Source organism: Myotis yumanensis, unplaced genomic scaffold, assembly GCF_028538775.1.
Source record: "Myotis yumanensis isolate MYYU_CA2020_CCGP unplaced genomic scaffold, mMyoYum1.0.hap1 SCAF_21, whole genome shotgun sequence".
Lineage (NCBI taxonomy): Eukaryota > Metazoa > Chordata > Mammalia > Chiroptera > Vespertilionidae > Myotis > Myotis yumanensis.
In genome coordinates, this window is record NW_027223772.1 from 9,006,543 (window position 1) to 9,028,281 (window position 21,739).

At 46.7% G+C, this 21,739-nt stretch overlaps 2 protein-coding genes across 5 annotated transcripts in view; both read left to right on the plus strand.

Moving 5' to 3' along the window:
- The window catches only part of ZNF367 (zinc finger protein 367), a 32,004-nt gene extending 29,496 nt beyond the window's left edge, over window positions 1-2,508 (plus strand). The window contains exon 5 of the mRNA XM_070400799.1: window positions 10-2,508. Within this exon, the coding sequence (XP_070256900.1) occupies window positions 10-232 (223 nt within the window). The 3' untranslated portion in view covers window positions 233-2,508. The remainder of the gene's footprint in view (window positions 1-9) is intronic.
- A 2,161-nt stretch (window positions 2,509-4,669) lies between these two features.
- SLC35D2 (solute carrier family 35 member D2) overlaps window positions 4,670-21,739 on the plus strand; it is a 51,523-nt gene continuing 34,453 nt past the window's right edge. For 3 of the 4 annotated variants that reach the window (XM_070400808.1, XM_070400809.1, XM_070400811.1), the window contains exons 1-3: window positions 4,670-4,864; window positions 16,247-16,280; window positions 18,055-18,141. In XM_070400808.1, the coding sequence (XP_070256909.1) occupies window positions 4,719-4,864; window positions 16,247-16,280; window positions 18,055-18,141 (267 nt within the window). In that variant the 5' untranslated portion in view covers window positions 4,670-4,718. Of the gene's footprint in view, window positions 4,865-7,439; window positions 7,572-16,246; window positions 16,281-18,054; window positions 18,142-21,739 lie in introns of all 4 variants that reach the window. The other variant, XM_070400810.1, reaches the window with a different exon arrangement.

Below are 21,739 nucleotides of genomic sequence, written 5' to 3' on the forward strand. Positions count from 1 at the left end.
GTCCCGTAGGTATTGGGAAACAAAAGAGCAGCGCACCCCTACCTTGAAGGGGAAGCTCGCGCAGAAGGCCGACCAGGAGCAGCAGGACCCTCTGGAATACCTGCAGTCGGACGAGGAGGACGACGAGAAGAGCGGGGCCCAACGGCGGCTGCAGGAGCAGCGCGAGCGTCTGCACGGAGCCCTGGCGCTCATCGAGCTCGCCAACCTGACCGGTGCGCCGCTCCGCCAGTAGCCTGCACACTGACTCCCACTGTACAAAAGTACTGCCCAGCATACTTCAGAAGTAGATCCTTGGGCATAAGCTAAGCACCTTATTTGCTTACCATAGGCTGCTATTCTGTAGAAATTGATGAAGAATGTTATTGCCCCGAAATATGGGGTGAGAGAGAATTGCACTTTTTTTATATGGTAATGGATGTTGTAAAGTTTAAAATATTTTGTAAATATGGGACTTCTAGTACAGGGTAGGAAACTACGTATTGTGGGAAGCTAGATTTTGCAAGTTTAATTCATTCATTGGAAGCAGTTTTCACAGGAAGCACTTTCAGAGTAAGACACTTTTAGGTAAAAAAAACGAAAGCAGAATGGGACATGTAGCCAAAGAAGGTTAGGAGAGATTATTTATAAGATCATTTTTAACAATTTGTACTAGTACGTTTAACAATACTGTCAACACTGAAGTAAGTGAGAAAGTGGGAGATGTGTGAAAGATGTTTTTAAATTGCAAAATAGTGTGACTAATAAGACTAGAGAAATGGAAAACTGCCTATTTCAGAAGATGTCCTAAGTTACGGATTTTGAAAGAAAAGTAGATATTTGAGGATCTTGGTAAAATGCTTAATAGTTAAGAATTTTTAAAATCGGAGTAAAATTGGTCTTATTCTATCTTTCTGAGGCTTTACAACTTACTATGATGTTTAGTTTTGAAAAGCACTTGTTATCCCTCTCTTAACTTGGGAACTTTTGCACATTTCATATTTCTCATTTGCTGAAATTGAGTGGTTAATCTTGCAAAGTCTAGGTAACCTGGTAATTTTTTTTTTTTTAAATATGGGCCCTGTACTGAGATTTGGCACTTGGATTTTTATTAATAAAAGGGACATCTACAGGGTTGTTTTGTAGTGAACTGTTTTAGATCTTTTGTTAGCAAACACTAAATTTCAATTGTACTGCTTATTTAGAATTATTAGCAAATGAAAGCCACCTATTTATATTTTCAGTGCATAAAGCCACCTTATTGCTTTTCAGAATAACATGCCAAATTATTTTGTGCTCACTAAATTCAACTATCAGTTAAACACTGCAGAAAAGATTAGCCACTCAAATAAGTATGCTTCTGGGATAGTTTTAACTGCATGTGTGTTAACTTGTGTGGTGGTTTTAAACCATTTTTCCAAATAGATGCCATTTTTAAACACCACTTTATGTACTGAAGCATGAACAGAAAAATCAAGATCTGAGGGGTTCACCTCCTTTATGTAGGCAAAAGCCTCGATCATTTTAGCCTTGGTTTTAAGCAGAAACTAAATAACATGAACAACAGAAATTTTTATAGATTGCTTAATTGGAGTAAACCTCAGAATAATAAAGGGAAACATGGCTCTTCAGCGCCTTTTACTTCGTAGCCAACAGATATGGTTTAAACATTATCTAAAATATATGCTTCTTCCTCCCCAAATCCCAGTGTGTTGCAGTCACAGTGTCACATATGTAGCTGTGGGGAGGGGAGGGATTAAATGCCTTGAAAAGGAACAAAAGTGTGAAAGATGATAACAAATAATGTATATGATGAGGACATACTTTACAAATGTAATCCTCAGTACAGTAAATTACAGATCTTGAAGGATTTTTTAAATAAGAAAATTTATATTTGTAATGGTCTAAGAATTTTGTTTGTAATCTGATATATAGAATTTTAACTTGGAGCACTTATCGGCACAGTAAAAGAGACTATAGCATTGAATTTTCTTGGTTTGGCTGTCAACATTTTTCTCTAGATTTTTCCTTTCAAGTATGATTTAAATGAATTATAAAAAGCAACACTTATCAGTCTTGAGAAATCTAAAATTAGATGAAATTACATAAAGAAGGAAGATGGTAAGAATTTAAAAAATACAAATACTTGCCAATTCAAAAATACAATTTAAAGCCTTCAAAAGTAAGGGCTTTTGTTTCTCTGGTCAGCTTTTGTCAACTATAATAGTTATATTCACATTCTTTATTTGTATAATTGAAAGTTTCAGAAATTATTACAACTATTTACTATAGAAATATTTAAAATATAATACTTCAAAAGTAGATTCTTGGGCATAAGCTAAGGGTTTTTTGATATAAGCTATATACTTGGACAAAATACATTGGCATTTTAAATCTGAGGTGTGTTAGGACTGCTTTTTGTTTTAAAAATGTGGTTTACATTCAAATTTTTGAAGTGTTTTATGCTTCATATGGCTAAGCTGTAGTTTGGCAGAATTAACAGCATAAGAAATAAACATGCTGTAATTTGAAAAGATGCTTTCAATAAAATGTTAATTTACAGTTTAAAGTACATGCTCATTCTTGAACCCTTTATAATTTGTTTTCCTATCAAAAATATAACAACCATGATTTAAAAAATTAAGATTTAGAAAGAAATATCACCTGTGGCTCTCCAGGCTTCTTTTATTATTTTGATAACATTTTATATTTCACTAGAGGCCCATTGCACGAAGAGATTCGTGCAATAAGCCTTCCTTCCCCTGGCTGCCGGCACCGGTTTACCCCAGGACCCAGGCCTTCGCTCTGGCCACAGAGGAGAAGGCAAGCCTCTTTGGCCTGCATATGCAAACTAACCGCCATCTTTGTTGGGGTAATTTGCATACTCATCCTGATTGGCTGAGTGTAGCGGAGTGATACCAATTTGCATGTTTCTCTTTTATTAGTGTAGATTCTGGTCTCATTCCAGTCATCTTTTTAGAATAGTTGGAACCATAATATGAGTTGCTTTTTCTTACTTTAGAATGATGGCCTTTTAGGTTATAGATATTCATTTAACTTTCTCATCTGGTTCATTATTAGTGTTAAAAGTACACTGGTGTACATAGTATTGCCAGCCCTATGGCAGATCTTACGTTAGGGAAATCAGGAATGGGATTTCACTTTACTTCTATTCAGGATGTGTTGCATCCGGGGGCACCTGAGTCAAGCAGATCTTTGCATTTTTCATGACTTATTTTTAGTTTATCTTTAGTTCTGCACTGGAAATGGCAATGTGCAGCCTGGGGCTTTGCAAAAGAATTGCAACTCCACTTCTGACGTCAACTGAGTAAGGATGAGATTTTAACAGCGATATAGTCTTGGAAGTATGGACATAGAAACAAATTAAATGCAAATATTAAGGCTGTCATTAAAAGTGACTTCACTGTTTTGCAGTCAAAACTTATTTGGAGACTCACTGGAAACTTAATTGATTTTTTAGGAAATGAACCAAAATGACTTCAAGTTCAGATGATTTTATTCAACTTGCCTATGAATTCATTTTCTATTTTAAAATGGTCTTGTGTTTTTTCTTGTTTTGGGTAATGTGTACTCTTCCTTCCTGACTTTTTTAGTGCTAGTCATTTGTCAAAAGTTCTGCTTTAGTTCTTATCAGTGTTGAAAAGATTCTTGGTTGTTCAGTGCCTACAATAGAAAACCAATTGTATGGCATGGATATAATTAGGCGCAAACATCTAAGTTGAAATATTTAGCTTTTCTGAAAAGCTAAGATTTCAGAATTTTAAAGTTAATTATTTACAATGAAAATATGGGACACTAAACATTGCTAAAGCACGTGGACTCTGGTCAGAGCAGGCGGTACTGGGAGGCTCGCCTTCAGTTAACGTCACCAGCACACATGCTTGGTTGCTGTCCCGAGAGGGAGGGCGTGGGCCCGGGGGGAGGCAACTGCAGAAAGCGCGCAGAAGCGAGGGAGCCTGAGCCCGCGCCCACGCACCAGCCCTCCCACCCCCGGGCCTACCGAACGGAAATGAACGCGCGCGCGCGCACACACACACACACGGATGTTTGTGGAAACGTGTTTTATAATCGCCCTAAACTGGAAACAACCCGCATGCCCAGCAGCTGGCGAGTGGACACACTGTAGCGCTCCTCAGTGAACAGAAACGTGGGTGAGTCGCCAAAACGCAAAGAGCGGGAAAAGCCTTCAAAGAGGACACAGGGATTTCTAGAAAAGGCAACTCTAACCCATGGCGACAGAGTGACTTCTGGTTGACTGCTTCCGGCAAAAAGGGCCCCTGGGGGGGGGGGGGGGGTGACATGGTGTATGCATTTGTCAAAAACATCACACTGTGACTCATAGAATCTGCATTCCATTCTGTGTAAATTGTACCTTTAAAAAGTATTGCAGAGAAAAAGTAAAACCAACCCTAAAACTTAACTGCGGCGTTTCTCCCCAGGAGAGGTGCGGAAGAAGGCAGGGCTCCCCCAAGCCCGCTCTGACCCCCGCCCCCCGACAGGTGCCCCGCGCGGGCTCCCGGACCAACTCCCGCCGCGCGGCTCCTCCGCGCCCGCAGCTTTGGGGCGCCGGCCGGCCGCGCCGACACGTGAGGTTCGCTGGGCCCCTTCCTGTTTGGACTGCGCCCTCTCGGGGCGACGGGGCGGAGACGGAACTGGGGCGGGGCGGCCGGGAGTGGGGCCGAGGCGGGCGGCGGGCGGCGGGCGGCAAGCGCGGCGCGGGCATGACCCGCCAGGCCAATGGCGCGGGCGCGGACCCCGCCTCCGGCCGGCTGCCCCCCGGGATGGCCCAGCTGCTGTCGGCGCTCTTCTACGGGACCTGCTCCTTCCTCATCGTGCTGGTCAACAAGGCGCTGCTGACCACCTACGGGTGAGGCGGGCGCCAGGGGTCCGGCAGGGTCCGGGGGGGTGCGCTCAGCGGCGACCCGAGCCGGCACTGTCCGCGCCGCCGGCGGGGATGGGCGCGACCCGCGAGGTCCCGCGGGGCCGGGAGTGGCGGGGCCGCGGTTGCCCTCGGTGCGCTCAGGCCGGGCGGGCGGGGCCGGAGAGCAGAGTCCCAGTGCCCACGGGCGGCTGTGCTCCGCACCTTGACCGGGTTTCACAGGCCGGGACCTTCCGAGAGCCCAGCCACACCTCACCAAGTCCCCCTCCCTCGGTGCGGGACGGCCTGGCCACTGCTTGCTCCCGCGGGACAGCCCGCGAAGCTGTGCTGCGTGAAACTTCAACCCAGTGCTTCCAGGTGCACCCATGAGCTGAACAAGTGAACACGTTTAAATATGTATCTAGATGTTCAGTAATCATGTCAATCCCGAGCGGATAAGCTCATTTGTATCGTGTGATCTTTCTCAACCGACCAGCGTGTTCATGGACAGCTGGGGAAAACAATGGCAAGTTCCCATGATTACTGTCTTGGATTGAGTGTATGCTAAACCAGCAGATTTGCGGTTCCTTGAACCTTCTTGTAAGGACTAGAAAAACCTGCTTAATTCTGCTGTCACAGGAGCAGCGTTGAAAGCTGTGAATTCAGACCCAGCTCCACTGTAGTGGCTGTCCCTCCTGGGCCAGTCCCACAGTTAACAGTTTTCTCAGATGCAAAAGCTGGGTAATTACAACCCTGTAAGTTGCCTCCCAGAGCTTCGCAGGACCTGTCATAAGTGAGGCTCTTTGTAAACTATACTTGCTACAGACTGTAAATCAGCATTTGATAAAGAGCACAAGGAGATGCCAGAGCATCGTCAGCCTTCTTATAATACTTGAGAAAGTGGAGACCCACATGAGCTGGGCTGGTTACACCTGCCACATACTTGCTGAGCAGGACCTACTATGCGCCAAGCAGTCGCAGGCACCAGGGAAGCAGCTGTGAACAACACAAAGCCTCTGCTGGGAGGTCCCAGTCAGTAGTGGAGACAGAAAATAAACAAGTGGGTTCACCAATCAGCAAGAAGGTTCCAGGTGTGAACTGCGAGTGCCCGGGTGGAGGGGTTGGTGCTGCAGCATTCCAGACAGCGGGGAAGGTGTGGAAGGGGCTTGGGCATGGCCTGCAGTGGGAACAGAGAGAGGGCCTGTGGCTGGAGCTGAATGAGCAGGTGGGAGGAGGAGAGATATCTGGGAGGTCGGCAAAGAAGGCAGGATCAGATCCTTCATTCAATAATATTTATGAAGCACCTGTTTTGTGCCAGGCACTGTTCTAGGCACTTGGGATACAGAAGTGAATAAAGCAGATCAACATCCCAAGTGTCATAGAGCATACATCCATCCTCCCAGAGCTTACATGGAGCTTTCTAGTGAATCCTATATAATAAAAGCCTAATATGCTACGTGTCCGGTCATCTGATCATCCATTCAACCAATCAAAGCGTTATATGCTAATGATATGCTAAGGCTGCTCAACTGCTCACTATGATGTCCACTGACCACCAGAGGGCAGACAGTCGACTGGTCGACCAGTCGCTATGACGCCCAGTGACCACCACAGGGCAGATGCTCTGACCAGTAGGTTAGCTTACTCCTGGGGTCTGGCCAATAGGGACTGAGCGAGATGGACCGGACATGCCCTGGAGTCCTCCTGCGGTCCCTCTCCGGCTGGCCAACCTCCCGCGTCCCTCCCTGTCCCTGATTGTGCATTGGTGGGGTCCCTCAGTCTCCCTGCATCCTCTGGCAATCCAGGACCCCTCGGGGGATGTCGAAGAGCCAGTTTTGGCCCGATCCCGCAGTTTTGGCCAAGGGACCCCACTGGTGCACGAATTCGTGCACTGGGCCTCTAATTAAGAAATAAACTGCTAGAATTTATGTCATGGCAGATGTGGCTGTGCAGTCAAGAGGAAAAAAACCAGGCAGGAAACGGAATGAGGTGGGAGTGTGGGCATGGGAAAGCAGTCCGTCTTGTCGCGGTCAGTGAAGCCTCACCAAGGAAGTGACATTTGAGCCAAGACCTAAGTGAGACGAGTAAGGAGCTTGGGTGGGAATGAATGGTACTAGATGGGTCCCAGGTGATGGGTTGGTGGGTTGTGTAGGGCCTTTGCGGCCACCGTGGGGGCTCTGAGCTGGTTGGGAGCCACTGGGGGGAGCAGAGGAATAGCAGGGTCTAAATCACTCTGCCTGCTGTGTTGAGATCAGATATTGGGGGACAAGGGTAGAAGCAGGGAGACCTTCAAACCAAACAAATTATTTTAATTGTAGTCTGAATGCAATTGCAAGTCCCCGGGAAGGTTTTACAAAGGGAATGCTATGACATAACTTGTGTTTCTAAAAAGATTTCTTTGGCTGGTGGGTGGGCGGAGAAGTAATGATATTGGGAGCAGGGAGAAGAGCTAGGAAGCAACTGCGATATTCTAGATAATTCTAAGAGATTGCTTGGACTGAGGTAGGGTTAGCCTGGGATATGGGAGGAGCAATAGATTTGGGGTATCTTTTGGTGGGCCTATGGCTGTTGATACTGCTACCAGGTCTCTCCCAGAGTTGCAGCGTGCTTGCTGGTGTCCGTGGGAAACAGATCCCGCTTTGAAGAAATCAGAATGGCCCAATGCCTAAACCTGGGTCATCCAACACATGCAGTGGAAGCCAATGAAAAAGAACAGGTGAGCACCTAGGGTACAACACGAGAGAACACGTTCATGGGCGTGTTTGGGAGTGGTTGGGCGTTGTGCCAGATGACACGAGAAGCTCAGCCCCACTCTCTGAACCCGCATGAGCAGGTGTACTTTCTGGCCAGGTAGTCAGTGCCTCCAACACGGGCTTTCTTGTTGGAAGAGGGAGCAGTAAGCACGGCGGGAGCGCTTGGAAGGTGAAGGGCAGTGTCCAGCCAGGAAGAGGATTAAGGGAGACAGCCCATGCTCCCGCCTTTGCATCTTTAGCATTTCGAGATCCACGATTGAAGGAGAAAATAGAGTTTTTGCCTCAGGGAGACAAAACCCTTGTAGCCCTCCTATGTAAACGGTTCACGTTTCTGTAATGTAGTGTATTATGCAATGGGAGAACCCTGTTCAAATAACAGTGTTCATTCTCTCTTCTCAAAATGCTTCAGGAGCAGGTTTGAGGGGAGGAGGGTTGGTGTGATTTGGTTACGGAAATAACCATAGACATCTGATCTGAGCATTAGCTGCTCGGGCGATGTCGTGTTGTAGGTTGGACGGAAGGGTGACCTTAGTCCTCACCGCCTTCACAGGTCATGGGGCTATAGCTCAGGGGATGTTTTTTCTCTGATTTTGAGCAGTTTGTGGTACAAGGCGGATGGTGGTCTTAGTTATTTGTTTTAGTTATTTTATTTGGTTTTAGTTCAACATCATGCTATCTTTCCCCGGTTGGACAGAGGTCGTTGGCGGCCTGGAACTGTCAGCCGGTGCTGGGGTGAGCGGGGAAAGCAAGGTTTTCAGATTCATGGTGGCTGTGCAGGTGGTCAGCTGTTTTGTTGCCGTTTTAATTTTATTCTTTACTAGAGGCCCGGTGCACAAAAATTTGTGCACTCGGGGGGGAAGGGGGGGTCCCTCAGCCCGGCCTGTGCCCTCTCGCAGTCTGGGACCCCTCGGGAGATAACGACCTGCTGGCTTAGGCCTGCTCTTGGGTGGCAGAGGGCAGGCCCAATCCCTAAGTGCAGCCCCTGGTCGGGCTCAGAGCAGGGCTGATTGGGGAGTTGGGGTGCCGCCCCGTCATGCACAGAGCAGGGCGGATTGGGAGGTTGTGATGCCACCCTCAGTCACGCTCAGGGTAGGGCTGATTGGGGGGTTGGGGCACTGCCCCCTGTCACACTTAAGGCAGGGTCGATGGGGAGGTTGTGGTGCCACCCCCTGTCATGCACAGAGCAGGGCCAATCAGGAGGTTGGGGCGCTGCCCCCTGTCACTCACAGAGCAGGGCCAATCAGGGGGTTGGGGCACTGCCCCCCCTTCGCCCCCCCCCCCCCCCCCCCCCCCCGTCACGCACAGAGCAGGGCCCATCAGGGGGTTGGGGAGCTCCTCCCTGTCACGCACAGAGTAGGGCCAATAGGGGAGTTGGGGCACCGCCCCCTGTCACACACAGAGCAGGGCGGATCAGGGGGTTTGGGCGCCACCACTGTCACACTCAGGGCAGGGCCGATGGGGAGGTTATGGCTCTACCCTGTCACACACAGAGCAGGGCCCGTGGAGGGGGGGGGGGGGGGGGCGGTTTGGGCGCCGCACCCTGTCACACACAGAGCAGGGCCGATCAGGAGGTTGGGGCTCCACACCCTGTCACACACAGAGCCGCAGGGCGATCAGGGGGTTTGGGTGCTGCCCCCTGTCACGCTGATCTGGTGCCAGGAGGCCTCGCGGCTCCGCTGATCCTGGTGCTGGGAGGCATATTACCCTTTTACTATATAGGATAGAGGCCTGGGGGCCGGCTGGTTTTCCCTGAAGGGTGTCCTGGATCAGGGTGGGGGTCCCCACTGGGGTGCCTGGCCAGTCTGGATGAGGGGCTGATGGCTGTTTGCAGCTGGTCACACACCCTTCAGGGTGGGGGTCCCCACTGGGGTGCCTGGCCAGTCTGGGTGAGGGGCTGAGGGCTGCTTTCAGGCTGGCGGTTTTGACTGCTTTCAGGCTGGCGGGAAGCTCCCAACCACTCCTTTTTTTCTTTTTTTTTTTCTTCTGGGCCAGCTTTAGCTCTGGCTCTAGCTCTGAGGCTTCCACTGCTGGTTTGTTTGCCGTTCTATAATCGAAACAATGTATAACTTCAGCTCTGAGATCCCAGCCGGCTATATTTGTTAGAATGTTTCAAACTGCCAGCTCAGAGGCCTGCAAGTGAGGCGGGGAACGTTGCAGTCTGCAGTCACTGGAGCAAGGAAGCCTCCCTGCTCGCTTCAGTGCATGGCTGCCGGCCGCCATCTTGGCTGACAGTTAATTTGCATAAGGATACGCTGATTAGCCAATCAGAAGGGTAGCGGTCGTACGCCAATTACCATGTTTCTCTTTTATTAGTGTAGATAACATGAAAACGTAGAAATGATGCTTTAAAAACACAGAGCGAAATGGCATCCAGCTCCCAAGCACGGCTGTGTGTTTCCTCTTTCTGCCCCCCAGGCGTGGGGCTCACCCAGCAGCGGGTCCCACACCCGCCCGGTGATGTGTCACTCGGAGAGGTTTCTATACCAGCATCACCCGTGGGGGAATGGGAAGTCTGCGGTAAGGAACGAAACCAGTTCTCAGTTTTCTCAGAACTCTGATGAAAACGTGCCTCTCCGGAAGACGCTGCTCCCTCGGCACCGGGATGGAGGATGGAGCCAGGGGCCAGGGCCGGTGGCTCCCTCTCCCGACCCTGCACAGGCTCCCTAGCAACTCCTCTCCCCGCTTTCCTGCTCCCGGTGATGGGACCCGAGCCCCGTGACTCAGAGTGGAGAGGCCTGGTCACCCTCTGGCTGCACGTGCAGCATCCAGAGCCATGGCGGCTGGTCTGCCCCTGCCGTGCGGCTCCCAGGGCCTCGTGCTCCAGCCGCCAGTGGTCCACAGGGCCAGCCCTGGAAGCCACGTGACTGCCGTCAGGCCCCCACCTGGCTGTCGTGTCCAGCACCGCCGCCTCCTTTCATCTGCCTCCTTCCTTCAGAGCTTGAGCAGCTCTGACTGTCCCGAGAGAAAAACCGCTGGGCTGGTGGGTTTGACGCTGAATTGTTGCTCAGGAACCTCAAACAGCTCTCCTTGTCCCAGAAATGGCTCTTTCAGGCTTTGCTCTTGATGTGACACCTCCACACCCCTATCCTCCTCCTGCTCTTTAGATGGATGGATTGAAGACAGAAGCATAGATTGAATTACTTTTTAAAGTAAACGGGTCCACACTATAAGTGTCACATATTTACTAATCTATAATAATAAAAGTGTAAGATGCTAATTAGACCGGATGTCCTTCTGGACGAAGCCAGGGCTGCGAGGGAAGCCCGGGTCCCGGGTGCCAGAGGGAAGCTGGTGCCGGCAGACGGGGGAAGGAAGGCCTACTCTTGCACGAATTTCGTGCATCGGGCCTCTGGTTTATTTATAAATAGTTTTCCTGAATCCAAAAAGGAGTTGGGAAGGGGACTTTCACTTAATTACTTATTTTTTTTTGAGAATCACCTACATCCTCCCCATCACTGTTTATGATGAAAAGTTTTAAGCATACAGAAAAATGGAAAGCAAAGTACAATGAACACCCATATGCACACCACTGAGATGCAAGGGTTAAAAATGGAAAGCAAAGTACAATGAACACCCATATGCACACCACTGAGATGCAAGGGTTAACATGTTGCCATTTGCATTGTTTCCTCAGAACCATTGAAAGTAAGTTGCAAACATCATGATATTCACTCTGAAATACTTCAACATGCCTCTCCTGAAATGTGGATATTCTTCTACATGGTTATCATTTTTTCCTGTTAAATTTAGCAGCAATTTCCAAAAATAATCTAATACCAACTTTATACTTATTCCTATTGTCCCCAAGAAGTTTTTATAGTTGTTTTTATGAAGTTTTCAAGTTGATTGGAATGAAAATCCAATCCAGCTTCATGCACTGCATTCAGTTTATTTCCATCTGGAAAAGGGCCTCATTCCACCCCTTGGCCAGCTGTGTGTAAAATGCCCCATGGTCTGGATTTCCTGATTTATTTCCTTAAGTCTCACTGAGTTTATTTTCCCCTATTCCCTCCCTGGAAGTTAGATCTAAAGACTTGATTACATGCAGATTAAACATTCTTGGCAACACGACTTCATTGCTGACCCTGTGAACTTCCTGTTACATCTTATCAGGGTTGTCTCCCATTAATCATGCTGCCTGCATTTGAAGTCTTAATTAAGGTGGAGAATGCAAGTTGCACGTAAGTATGAAATTTACCCAGAGTCAAGTCCCTCCCCACCCGTGTGAGCCTCGGAATCACACAAGACCCAGACCCGGCCAGCCCCACCCCCATCAAGCCCCGGCAGGCAGGGGATACAGTCCACCCAGCCTCAGGTCCCTGCTGATCTTAGCCTTTTATTATTATGATCATTTTCTCTTTTTATTCAGTTCTTTACACCAGGCTCAGCAATTAGCCCTACATAAGTGTTTGTCTGTCGTTCATATCTATTTATCTTTGAGTTTGTCCTTTCCTCTGCATTCACCCTGATTACTCCCAGTGCTGGTAATTCAGGTTCAGCATGGTCATTTAGTTCCGTGTCATTTCTAAATTATTCATGTGGCAGCTATGTTTGTTTGGTCCTCAGTTGGTTTCCCCCTATGGTGTGAGGTGGCGTCAGGTTGGTTTCCATAGATCTGTACATTCCCTTTTTATCTCACTTGATTGTTTTTTTTTTTTTTAATATATTTTTTATTGATTTTTTACAGAGAGGAAGGGAGAGAGAGCTAGAGAGTTAGAAACATCGATGAGAGAGAAACATCGACCAGCTGCCTCCTGCAATCTCCTACTGGGGATGTGCCTGCAACCCAGGTACATGCCCTTGACCGGAACCGAACCTGGGACCTTTCAGTCCGCAGGCCGACGCTCTATCCACTGAGCCAAACCGGTTTCGGCCTCACTTGATTATTTTATCTTCTCAATTTGAAGTCTTGTGTTGTTGACATCACCTTTTTTTGTTGTTGTTAATCCTCACCTGAGGATATTTGTCCCATTGCTTTTCAGAGTTGGGGGGCAGGGGGAGAGAAACATCGATGTGAGAGAGACACATTGACCGGTTGCCTCCTGCACACACACTGCCGTGGGGTGGGGGGTGGGGGGTGGGGGGGAGTGAACCTGCGACCCAGGTCCGTGCCCTTGACTGGGAATCAAACCCTCGACCCTTCTATGTGTAGGCTGGTGCTCCAACCAGTGAGCCACACCAGCCAGGGCGTCATCATTTTCTTATTAAGGTGTTCTTTAGCTGGAAGCAATTATGAGGAGTTCCTTCTCTCCATGTGTTATATTTTCTTCTAGGCTGGGCTCTTTGTCTCCCTCCTGAAAGCCTTTCGTTGTTGTTGTTTTACTGTTTGTTTATATTGTTGTCTTTTATTTTGTTTGCTGTCCCAGGTAGTAATCTGCAGGAGGCAGACTCTGCGATTGGGGGGAAGTATCTGATGGCACTCTGGGATTCACTCCAGCGCAGGGGATGAGGGAAGCAGGGTTAGGCAGAGGGAGGGGTGGGACTGTGCTGTGCTCACAACAAAGCTGATCCCACTCTGACAGAGTTGTCCTGAGTTGGGGTGAGAGGCCGTAGTCTTTCTACTTCTGCACAGACCAGCGGTTGGAATGCAGGCTGCTCTCAGAGAGGGCGTGTGCCATGGGCAAGGCAGCATTTTTCACCCGAGGATGCATGTGGGCTCCTAGGGAATGAAGCTGCAGTTCAGAAGAGGGTAGATATCTGGTTGGCACTAAACCCAGCGTCCATCCGTTAGAGTCAATTTTATTCTCACGTGGTACTGTCCAGATATTTTCTGATTTTTCATTCTCTTCTTACCTGTCTGAAACAGGTGTGTTTCCTTCTGATAGGCAGATCGAGGGTGAGGTGGTTTGTTTTTTAATTTCCCCCTATTTTCGTAGGTTGGGAGAAGGACTGGGAGCCAGTGAAGGGTCGGACAGTGGGTGAGCCCGGTGAGGTGGTGGGCTGCCTTCAGGATGGTGTGAGGTGGGGGTCAGGGTTATGCATCTACATTACCCAGAGCCATTTGTGGAAAGACATCTTCTCCCCATTGCTCTGCACTGTCACCTTTGTCACGAATCAGTCTATGTCTGTGTCTGCCCATCTCTGTTCTCTTCCATTGGCCTATTGGACTGTCATTGTCCAGATAGCACCCGTCTCATTTCTTGTAAGTTTACGATGGATGCTGACATCCAGTAGAGTCATTTCTTCTTCAAGATTACCTTGGGCAATCTTTGCGCTCCTTGCCTTTCTATTCAGCTTTAGGATCAGCTTGTCAGTTCCCACAGAGCACCTGCTGGTGTTTGTACAGAGATCGCATGGATGTGTGGCTCAGGGTGGGTGCGATAGTCCTTGCTACAGGTGGGTTTCCGATCTGAGAGCGTTATTTAGGGCTTCTTTATTTTTTAAAATATTGACTTAGAGTTTTCTATGTAGAGGTGTTTCTTGGACATATTTCATTAGTTTTATACCTGGGTATATTATTAAAAAGAAAAACCATCCAAAACAATGTAATGAATCACCATGTAGCCATCACTCAGTTTCAACAGCTTTGTTGCATTTATATCTCTCCTTCGCTCAATCCCACCATTTCCTCCCAGCTTATTTGGAAGCAAATTAAAAAATATATTGCCCTAGCCCAGTGGTCGGCAAACCTCGGCTCGCGAGCCACATGCGGCTCTTTGGCCCCTTGAGTGTGGCTCTTCCACAAAATACCACATGCGGGCGCGCACGTACAGTGCGATTGAAACTTCGTGGCCCATGCGCAGAAGTCAGTTTTCGGAAAGGACATAGACGAAACAAGTACACAAGACGAGTGTGGATGGGAGAGTTGGAAGGGGTCGACCTCAGCGAACATACCACAATCAGATTGAGGATGTTTTTAGCAAAGGCCAGCTTAGGAGTACCCTAATTAAGTTAATAACAATGTACCTACCTATATAGTTTAAGTTTAAAAAATTTGGCTCTCAAAAGAAATTTCAGTTGTTGTACTGTTGATATTTGGCTCTGTTGACTAATGAGTTTGCCGACCACTGCCCTAGCCAGTTTGGCTCAGTGGATAGAGTGTTGGCCTGCAGACTGAAGGGTTCCGGGTTTGATTCCGGCAGAGGCACATGCCTGGGTTGTGGGCTCAATCCCCAGTAGGGGGTGTGCAGGAGGCAGCCAATCAATGATTCTCTCTCATCATTGATGTTTCTCTCGCTCCCTCTTCCTTCCTCTCTGAAATCAATAAAAATATATTTAAATACATATATATATGTATATATATGTGTGTATATATATATATACATATATATATATCATTATAGGCATTTCAATATGTATTTCTGAGACATAAGAAGGACTCTTGTTTAAAAAAAATAAACATCACCCAAGGCGAGGAGGCGACGTTGCTTCTCCTGGTCTTGAAGCTGCCAGACCTGCCCGCACCGCGGGGGTGTGGGGCCCACTGGGACCGCGGAGGAGGCATGCGGGCCACGCCCACGCGGGCCAGCTCGGCTCTGGCACCAGGAGGCATGGAGACTTCCGAGGGGTGGGCCACTGGTCATTCACGCCGAGCAGCCCAGCCGAGCGGACGGGAGAGCCAGGGGTGGGCAAGGGCCCAGCAGGCCGGGGCCAGGGGCTGACCAGGAGGACCTGGCGGCAGAAGGCACCGAAAAGCCTCAGGTCGTCGTGGGCTACGAGAGTGGACGGGCCGGTCCTACCAGGCTCTGGGCAAGACGGACAGCCTCGGCCTCAAGCTCTGCGGGAAGGACAGGGGATGCCGGTGGAGAAGGGGCCGAGGGCAACGTGAACACAAAGCCTCAAGGCCTTGCGACCGGCCGCTTTCCTGGGGGGTCGGGGGGTGGGGTGGGACTGGGGTCTCTGCCTGCGACCACCGCGCCAGCGTGGGCCTCTCCACGGGCCAGGGGAACACGGGTCAGCCCTGCCGGAACCCCTTCCTCCCCAGCTGCTGACAGACAAAGCCTTGCAGAGGGTTTGCTTCTGCTGATGGTTCTTCCTCCCTAACCTCCGGTTCGGTGCAACACCGCCGTCCTGGCCCGCAGTGTGGGGTGCGGCCCGGGGCTGCGGGGCGCCATCCCAGGGCGGGTCCAGTGCAGCACCGGGCAGGTGACCCTCCCGCCGGCGGTTAGAGACGCCACGAGCGGCTGCTGCCCATAACACAACAACACGCCCAACGTCATTTTGTACCTGAAAAAGTAGAAATAAGTCCTCGCACCATAAAATACCCAGTGGGCGTTAGTTGGTGTTTTTTGGTGCTAGTGTAAATGTCTTTAAGATTTTCATTTTCTTTGTGTCTTTCTGGTATAGAGATATTTTTAATATGTTGGTCTTGTACCCAACAATCTTGCCCAAGTATTCATTACTTCTGGGAATTTTCCCCTTGGCTTCCTGTTCACGCAATCACGACGTTTGTTAACGTAAGGACAGTGCAGCTCAAGGGGCGATCAAGTTTGCCAGGTTTTGCAACTATCAGTTTAAAAAGTAAAAGAGAAACCAACAGATAAAAAGTGAACGGATTTGATGTTAAGATTTCACCTAAGGTGGAAAAAAAGTTGAAGACTTTTTAAATAACGCCTATCACTGTGTGTTACAGACTGTCCTTAAATGTGTATGAGTTGCTAAAGTCGCTTGTCATTCTATGTTTTGTTTTGTTTTGTAGTTTCCCATCACCAATTGTTCTTGGAATTGGACAGGTAAGTAGAAAAAAAAGTCAACCTCTTAATTAGTCAGCACACGTGGTGCAGTTTTCAGTGCTTTTGTTTGAGACTGTGGTTTACAAACGTATTCATCTGATCATGGTACTTTTGGTGAAGCAATATGAAGTAACACATATCTTACGTCATTCTAGAATTTAGGAACATTGTATCTGTAGGAAAAACAAGTACTGATTTTAATTTCCTTAATGGAATTTAATTACTTTAAAACAAGGGGCCAGAAGACTGCAGTCTCCAAGGTCTGTCTGGTGGGTGACAAAGGAATGGCTGGGGCCGGGGGTGGGGGTGGTACCGGGAACATAGTTACCATTGAGATGTGCACCTGCTACTCTGTTGAAGCCGCTGTGCCAGAGAGGATAAGGGTGGGGAGACTAGTATGGCCCACGAGGCCCTGATGATCAGAACTCCAGTTTTTTTTCAAGAGAAGCAAGGTGTTTGAGCTTTTATGTCAGATCTCCCATGGGTAAATGCCAGCAATGGATTCCAATTTCACAAGACTCTCGATGGGCCAAACAGAACATGTTTGCTGCCTGTGGTTTGTGATTTTTGTTCTCGGGTATGAAGTTGACCTGGGAAATCTTTCGGACTAACCTGCTTGGCTGTTTCTGAAATTTCCCCTTAATATTAATTTGTGGATTGTTTATTCTTTTGGTCAGAGGCTGGTGATTTCCATAGACAAGTGGTAACAGGCATCAGAGGTTTTATTTGTCCTGCTTTGCTTTAATTTATAGGGAGAAAAAATTAAAATTATGGAGATTATCTCTTGTTAACTGTGTAATTGTGAATCTGGAAAAGCTGTCATTTATATGATTAAACATTGTTCTGGATACATGTTTTGCTAATAAGGTCCCCTTTGAAACATCATGTTAGGGGAAAAAAACAAACAAACAATATATTTCCTTAAGGCGAAAAAATATGTCATCTTTATGTTTCATTGTGAAAATATGTACAGAAAAGCATTTAAAAGATTAGTGATAAGCTGTCCTTTGTAATCCCTGAGGCAAATAAAATCACTGCTGTACTCAAGGTAAATAAAGGCTTTTTGATTTTTAACCTGTTGGGGGAGGAGGCCAGCAGATGTATTTTTAAAAGTCTGAATTACAGAATATTTTAAATAAGTGTTAGTATATTTCCGTAAGAATTATAAAGTAACTCATACATACAAACCACAGTTATAATTCAACATGGGTTCCAGTTATATGAATCTATCATAAGTATTAAGTTTGTAAACTTATTGGGATCAAGGTTTAGGATTATGATCATGTTGAAGGAGTCTTTAAATTTTTGCATCCTAGTCCTAGCTGGTTTGGCTCAGTGGATAGAGCACGGGCCTGCATACTGAAGCATTCCAGGTTCGATTCTGGTCAAGGGCACATGTCCAGGTTTCGGGCCAGATCCCCAGTAGGGACCGTGCAGGAGGCAGCCAACCAATGATTCTCTCTTATCCATTTTTTAAAAAACATTTGTATTGATTTCAGAGATGAAGGGAGAGGGAGAGAAATATAGAAACATCAACGATGAGAGAGAATCACTGCCTCCTGTCCTCCATTGGGAATCAAGCCTGCAACTCAGGCATGTGCCCTTGACTGGAATCGAACCTATGATGCTTCAGTCTGCAGGCTGGTGCTCTATCCACTGAGCAAACCAGATATGGCAGCTATATTGCTTTTTGATGAATCTGTTTTCTTCTGATGTCTTTGTTCCTCAAACAGTCCACATATTTTGCTGAAGTTTCTTTCCCCCCCTTTTTTAGATGGCGGCTACCATAATGATACTGTATGTGTCCAAGCTAAATAAAATAATTCACTTCCCTGATTTTGACAAGAAAATTCCTGTAAAGGTATGTGAGTAAAAGGACATATAGCTCTGATGGAAGATGTGAAAATATTACATAATTGCCGTGACCTTTGCAGTGGGGTTCAGGATCTGAAGGAGGGACTGACGCACAAATGAAAATACTATACACGAAATATGAATTCAAAAGGCACTGGGGGCCAGGTGGAGCCTCTTTCTTGAAGAGACACACCGAGACTCAGTCCCGTCTGCTTTTTATTCAATTTTAGATACACATCTTGCCCTCTAGCAATGCATAGGGGCATATCAACGGTAAAGTTTGGTAAACAGTAAAAGGATTATCAGGTTAGGGAATTGCCTTGAGCCACCACTATCTCGACTCGAACAATCGGTGCTTAGCATCAGCTCTGCTAACGCCCAAGGTCCATCAGCCTTCCGCATTCCTTGGTGCACTCTCATGACAATATTGGCAAGTGGTGGCTACCCACATCTCCCCCTTTTTGTTTTCTTAATAAATCTTGAAAGATGTATGCCATCTGCAGGGCTCGAGTCCTTTTAAGACTCTTCATTCCGCGTCTGCAGACTAGAATTAAACACATAAGAACAAGAATGAGACAGATAATAGTGGTTATGCTAAGAGGCAGATGTAAAGAGATCCAGTGAAAGGGATTAAATTCTTTCATGTCCTTTTAAAATTGCTGCCAGGCGTCTAAGGAACTAGTTTGTAGTAGGCTCCTTTCTTGGCCATCAGTTCTTTATGGGTCCCTTTCTCAATCACTGTCCCCTGTGACATGACAGCAATGATATTTGAGTTTTGGATAGTGGACAAATCGTGGGGAATGACAATGCAGGTCCATCCTTCTCTGGCTTTGTCCAGGGCAACCTGTACTTTTGCACAACTGATGACTGCTAGCATGGCAAGGAAAACATTCTCAGGTGTTCTCAGGGTTCTTGTTTCCTCACAAACTTGCTGAGCTTTCTGGACTGTCTTCTTTATCATCCCCCAGGTCATCTGCGGACTGTTTGTCCTCTGTCTCGTTCTCCTTCCATTCCTTATCTTCAGCATGTTGCTTGGGGCTACTGCTGTCTGTGGCTGGAGTAGTCGATTGTCTGCAGCCACAGGTACAAGGTGAGGCTCCAGGTGCAAGGTCCTCATTAGTCTCGTCAGTTCCTCCCTCAGATCCATGTTGAAGTTTAATGTTCCTTGCAGGAATCCACATGGGCTTGGAGGAGTTTTCTGGAAATACACAAGCATATTCTCAACCAAAGGTTAATAAAGTTGGGACCTTTCCATAAACTAGACTCAGGATCCTTCCATTTGATCAAGCCCTTTTTCTTCTGGCTTATTCTGACACCAGTATAATTCCTTAGGTGTCTTGCCATCAGCATTACAAGTGAAAAATTTTAAAGTAATTAAGGCTTGGTGTAGTCTACCTACAGGAGATTTCTCCAGTATCACTATTCCCCCTTTTTGTTTTTCAAGTTGGGATTTTAGTCGCTGATGTTGGCGTTCTATAATTGCCTGTCCTTGGGAATTGTACGGTATTCCCGTAATGTGCCTGTTGTAATTGTATGCATTTCCTTTTGTTAAAGGACCAGGCAGGGTGGTATGAGCCCTAATATGAGTAATAAAAAGGGATATTGTCTTTGGTGTACCTGTTTAAAGAGTACAAATAGACTTTGGTCGCTGAACCATTTTAATTGAGTAGTCTTAATTCTGTTTAGCAAGTCAGCAGTATAGGCAGAATCAGAAATAACATTGAGAAGCTCCTGGAAAGTCTGCAATGCAGCCTTGACAGCTTCTAATTCAATTCTTTGCACAGAAGTGTGACTGGTCTGGATGACTCGGTCTGAATTCATCGTATGATAAGCAGCTTTACCATTAGATGAACCATTGGTAAAAACAGTTAATGCTCCAGGAATAGGTTCCTGTATTTTTTGGTATAATAGGGGTGTAATATAAAAATTGTAGTAACTTGTTTTTTAGTAGGTGACAGCTAAGTTCTCCTGAATATCTTCTTAGTCTAATCTGCCAATTCAAATCAGTCTGGAAATAACGTTTCTAATTGCTTCCCAGTGAGGGGAAGATAGATGCATTGGGGTTCTTCTCCTCTGAGCTGCCTGCAGTGCTTTCTAAGTTGAGATATTAATTGAGCCATGAGTTCTATATATGTACCTACAGTTTTAGAGGATTGATGCCCTAGGTCAGTGGTCGGCAAACTCATTAGTCAACAGAGCCAAATATCAACAGTACAACAACTGAAATTTCTTTTGAGAGCCAAATGTTTTAAACTTAAACTATATAGGTAGGTACATTGTCATTAACTTAATTAGGGTACTCCTAAGCTGGCCTTTGCTAAAAATGTCCTCAATCTGATTGAGGTACGTTCGCTGAGGTCGACCCCTTCCAACTCTCCCATCCACACTTGTCTTGTATACTTGTTTCGTCTATGTCCTTTCCGAAAACCGACTTCTGCGCATGGGCCACGAAGTTTCAATCGCACTGTACGTGCGCGCCTGCACGTGGTATTTTGTGGAAGAGCCACACTCAAGGGGCCAAAGAGCCACATGTGGCTCTCGAGCCGCAGTTTGCCGACCACTGCCCTAGGTGGACCCACTCAATAATAGTAGGGTGAGATTTTAAAGTCAATTATTATTACCCAAGGCATTTTCCTTGGCAAATTCTGTAACAGAGATAACTTACTGACTTTCAGTGGCTTAAATGTTAAAGTATTATTTTATTTTATTTTCCTTTATAAAAACAGGAGTGCCCCCAGGACCTTGGAGGTAACCTTGGAATACGGTCTATTATTATTCAAGAACTACCATTATTATGGAAACACTAATTTTGTTGCCCAAACACAGCCTGTATATTTTCCTTGTGTCATTTTCGCCATCTTCCAAAGAAATAGAATCTGGGGTCTATTCTATAGCATCCGTGAAGAGATGGGCTTAGGCCAAGAGGTCACCCCAAATTGGGTGGGGTGCCTTCCCCTTAAGCTAACCTTTTCCTCTTCAATGATATAGCAGTCCCAGGTGGCATCCCTAAATTGTGAGAAATGTCTCATCTATCCAAATTTCAAATGATGGGCTGGGAAATAAAAACATAGTGAAAATGAGATTTTTAAGAACGCCCCCAAGAGGGGGCATCCATTTTGCAGGATCACCAAGAGACTTAGTAATTAATGGGCTGGGCCTTTTTTATTTACCTCTCTTTGTCTAGGGAATTTTCCTAGGTTCTTTGTTACCAGCCACTTGTACCACTCATATTCTTTCTTTCTCCACCTCCACATCCTGTTTGCTCTGGGGAAATTTAGTAATGGCCTGGTCACCTACTGTTTCTTTTCTATGAAGATAAATTAAAGGCATGCTTAATAGACTAACAATAAACAAATTACAAAATAACAATAGACCCTACAGAAATACAAAGGATTGTTAAAAAATACTACCCTATAGGACACCTAGCACAGAAAGCCACTCTATCGACACAGCAAAGCATAAAAAAATGCAGAGACAAAGAAACAGGACACAAATGACAGAAATGGAGGAAAGCAAACTACTGGATATAGAGTTCAAAACCACACTTTTAAGGTTTTCCAAGAATTTTCTAGAAACCGCCGATAAACTTAATGAGACCCTCAAGA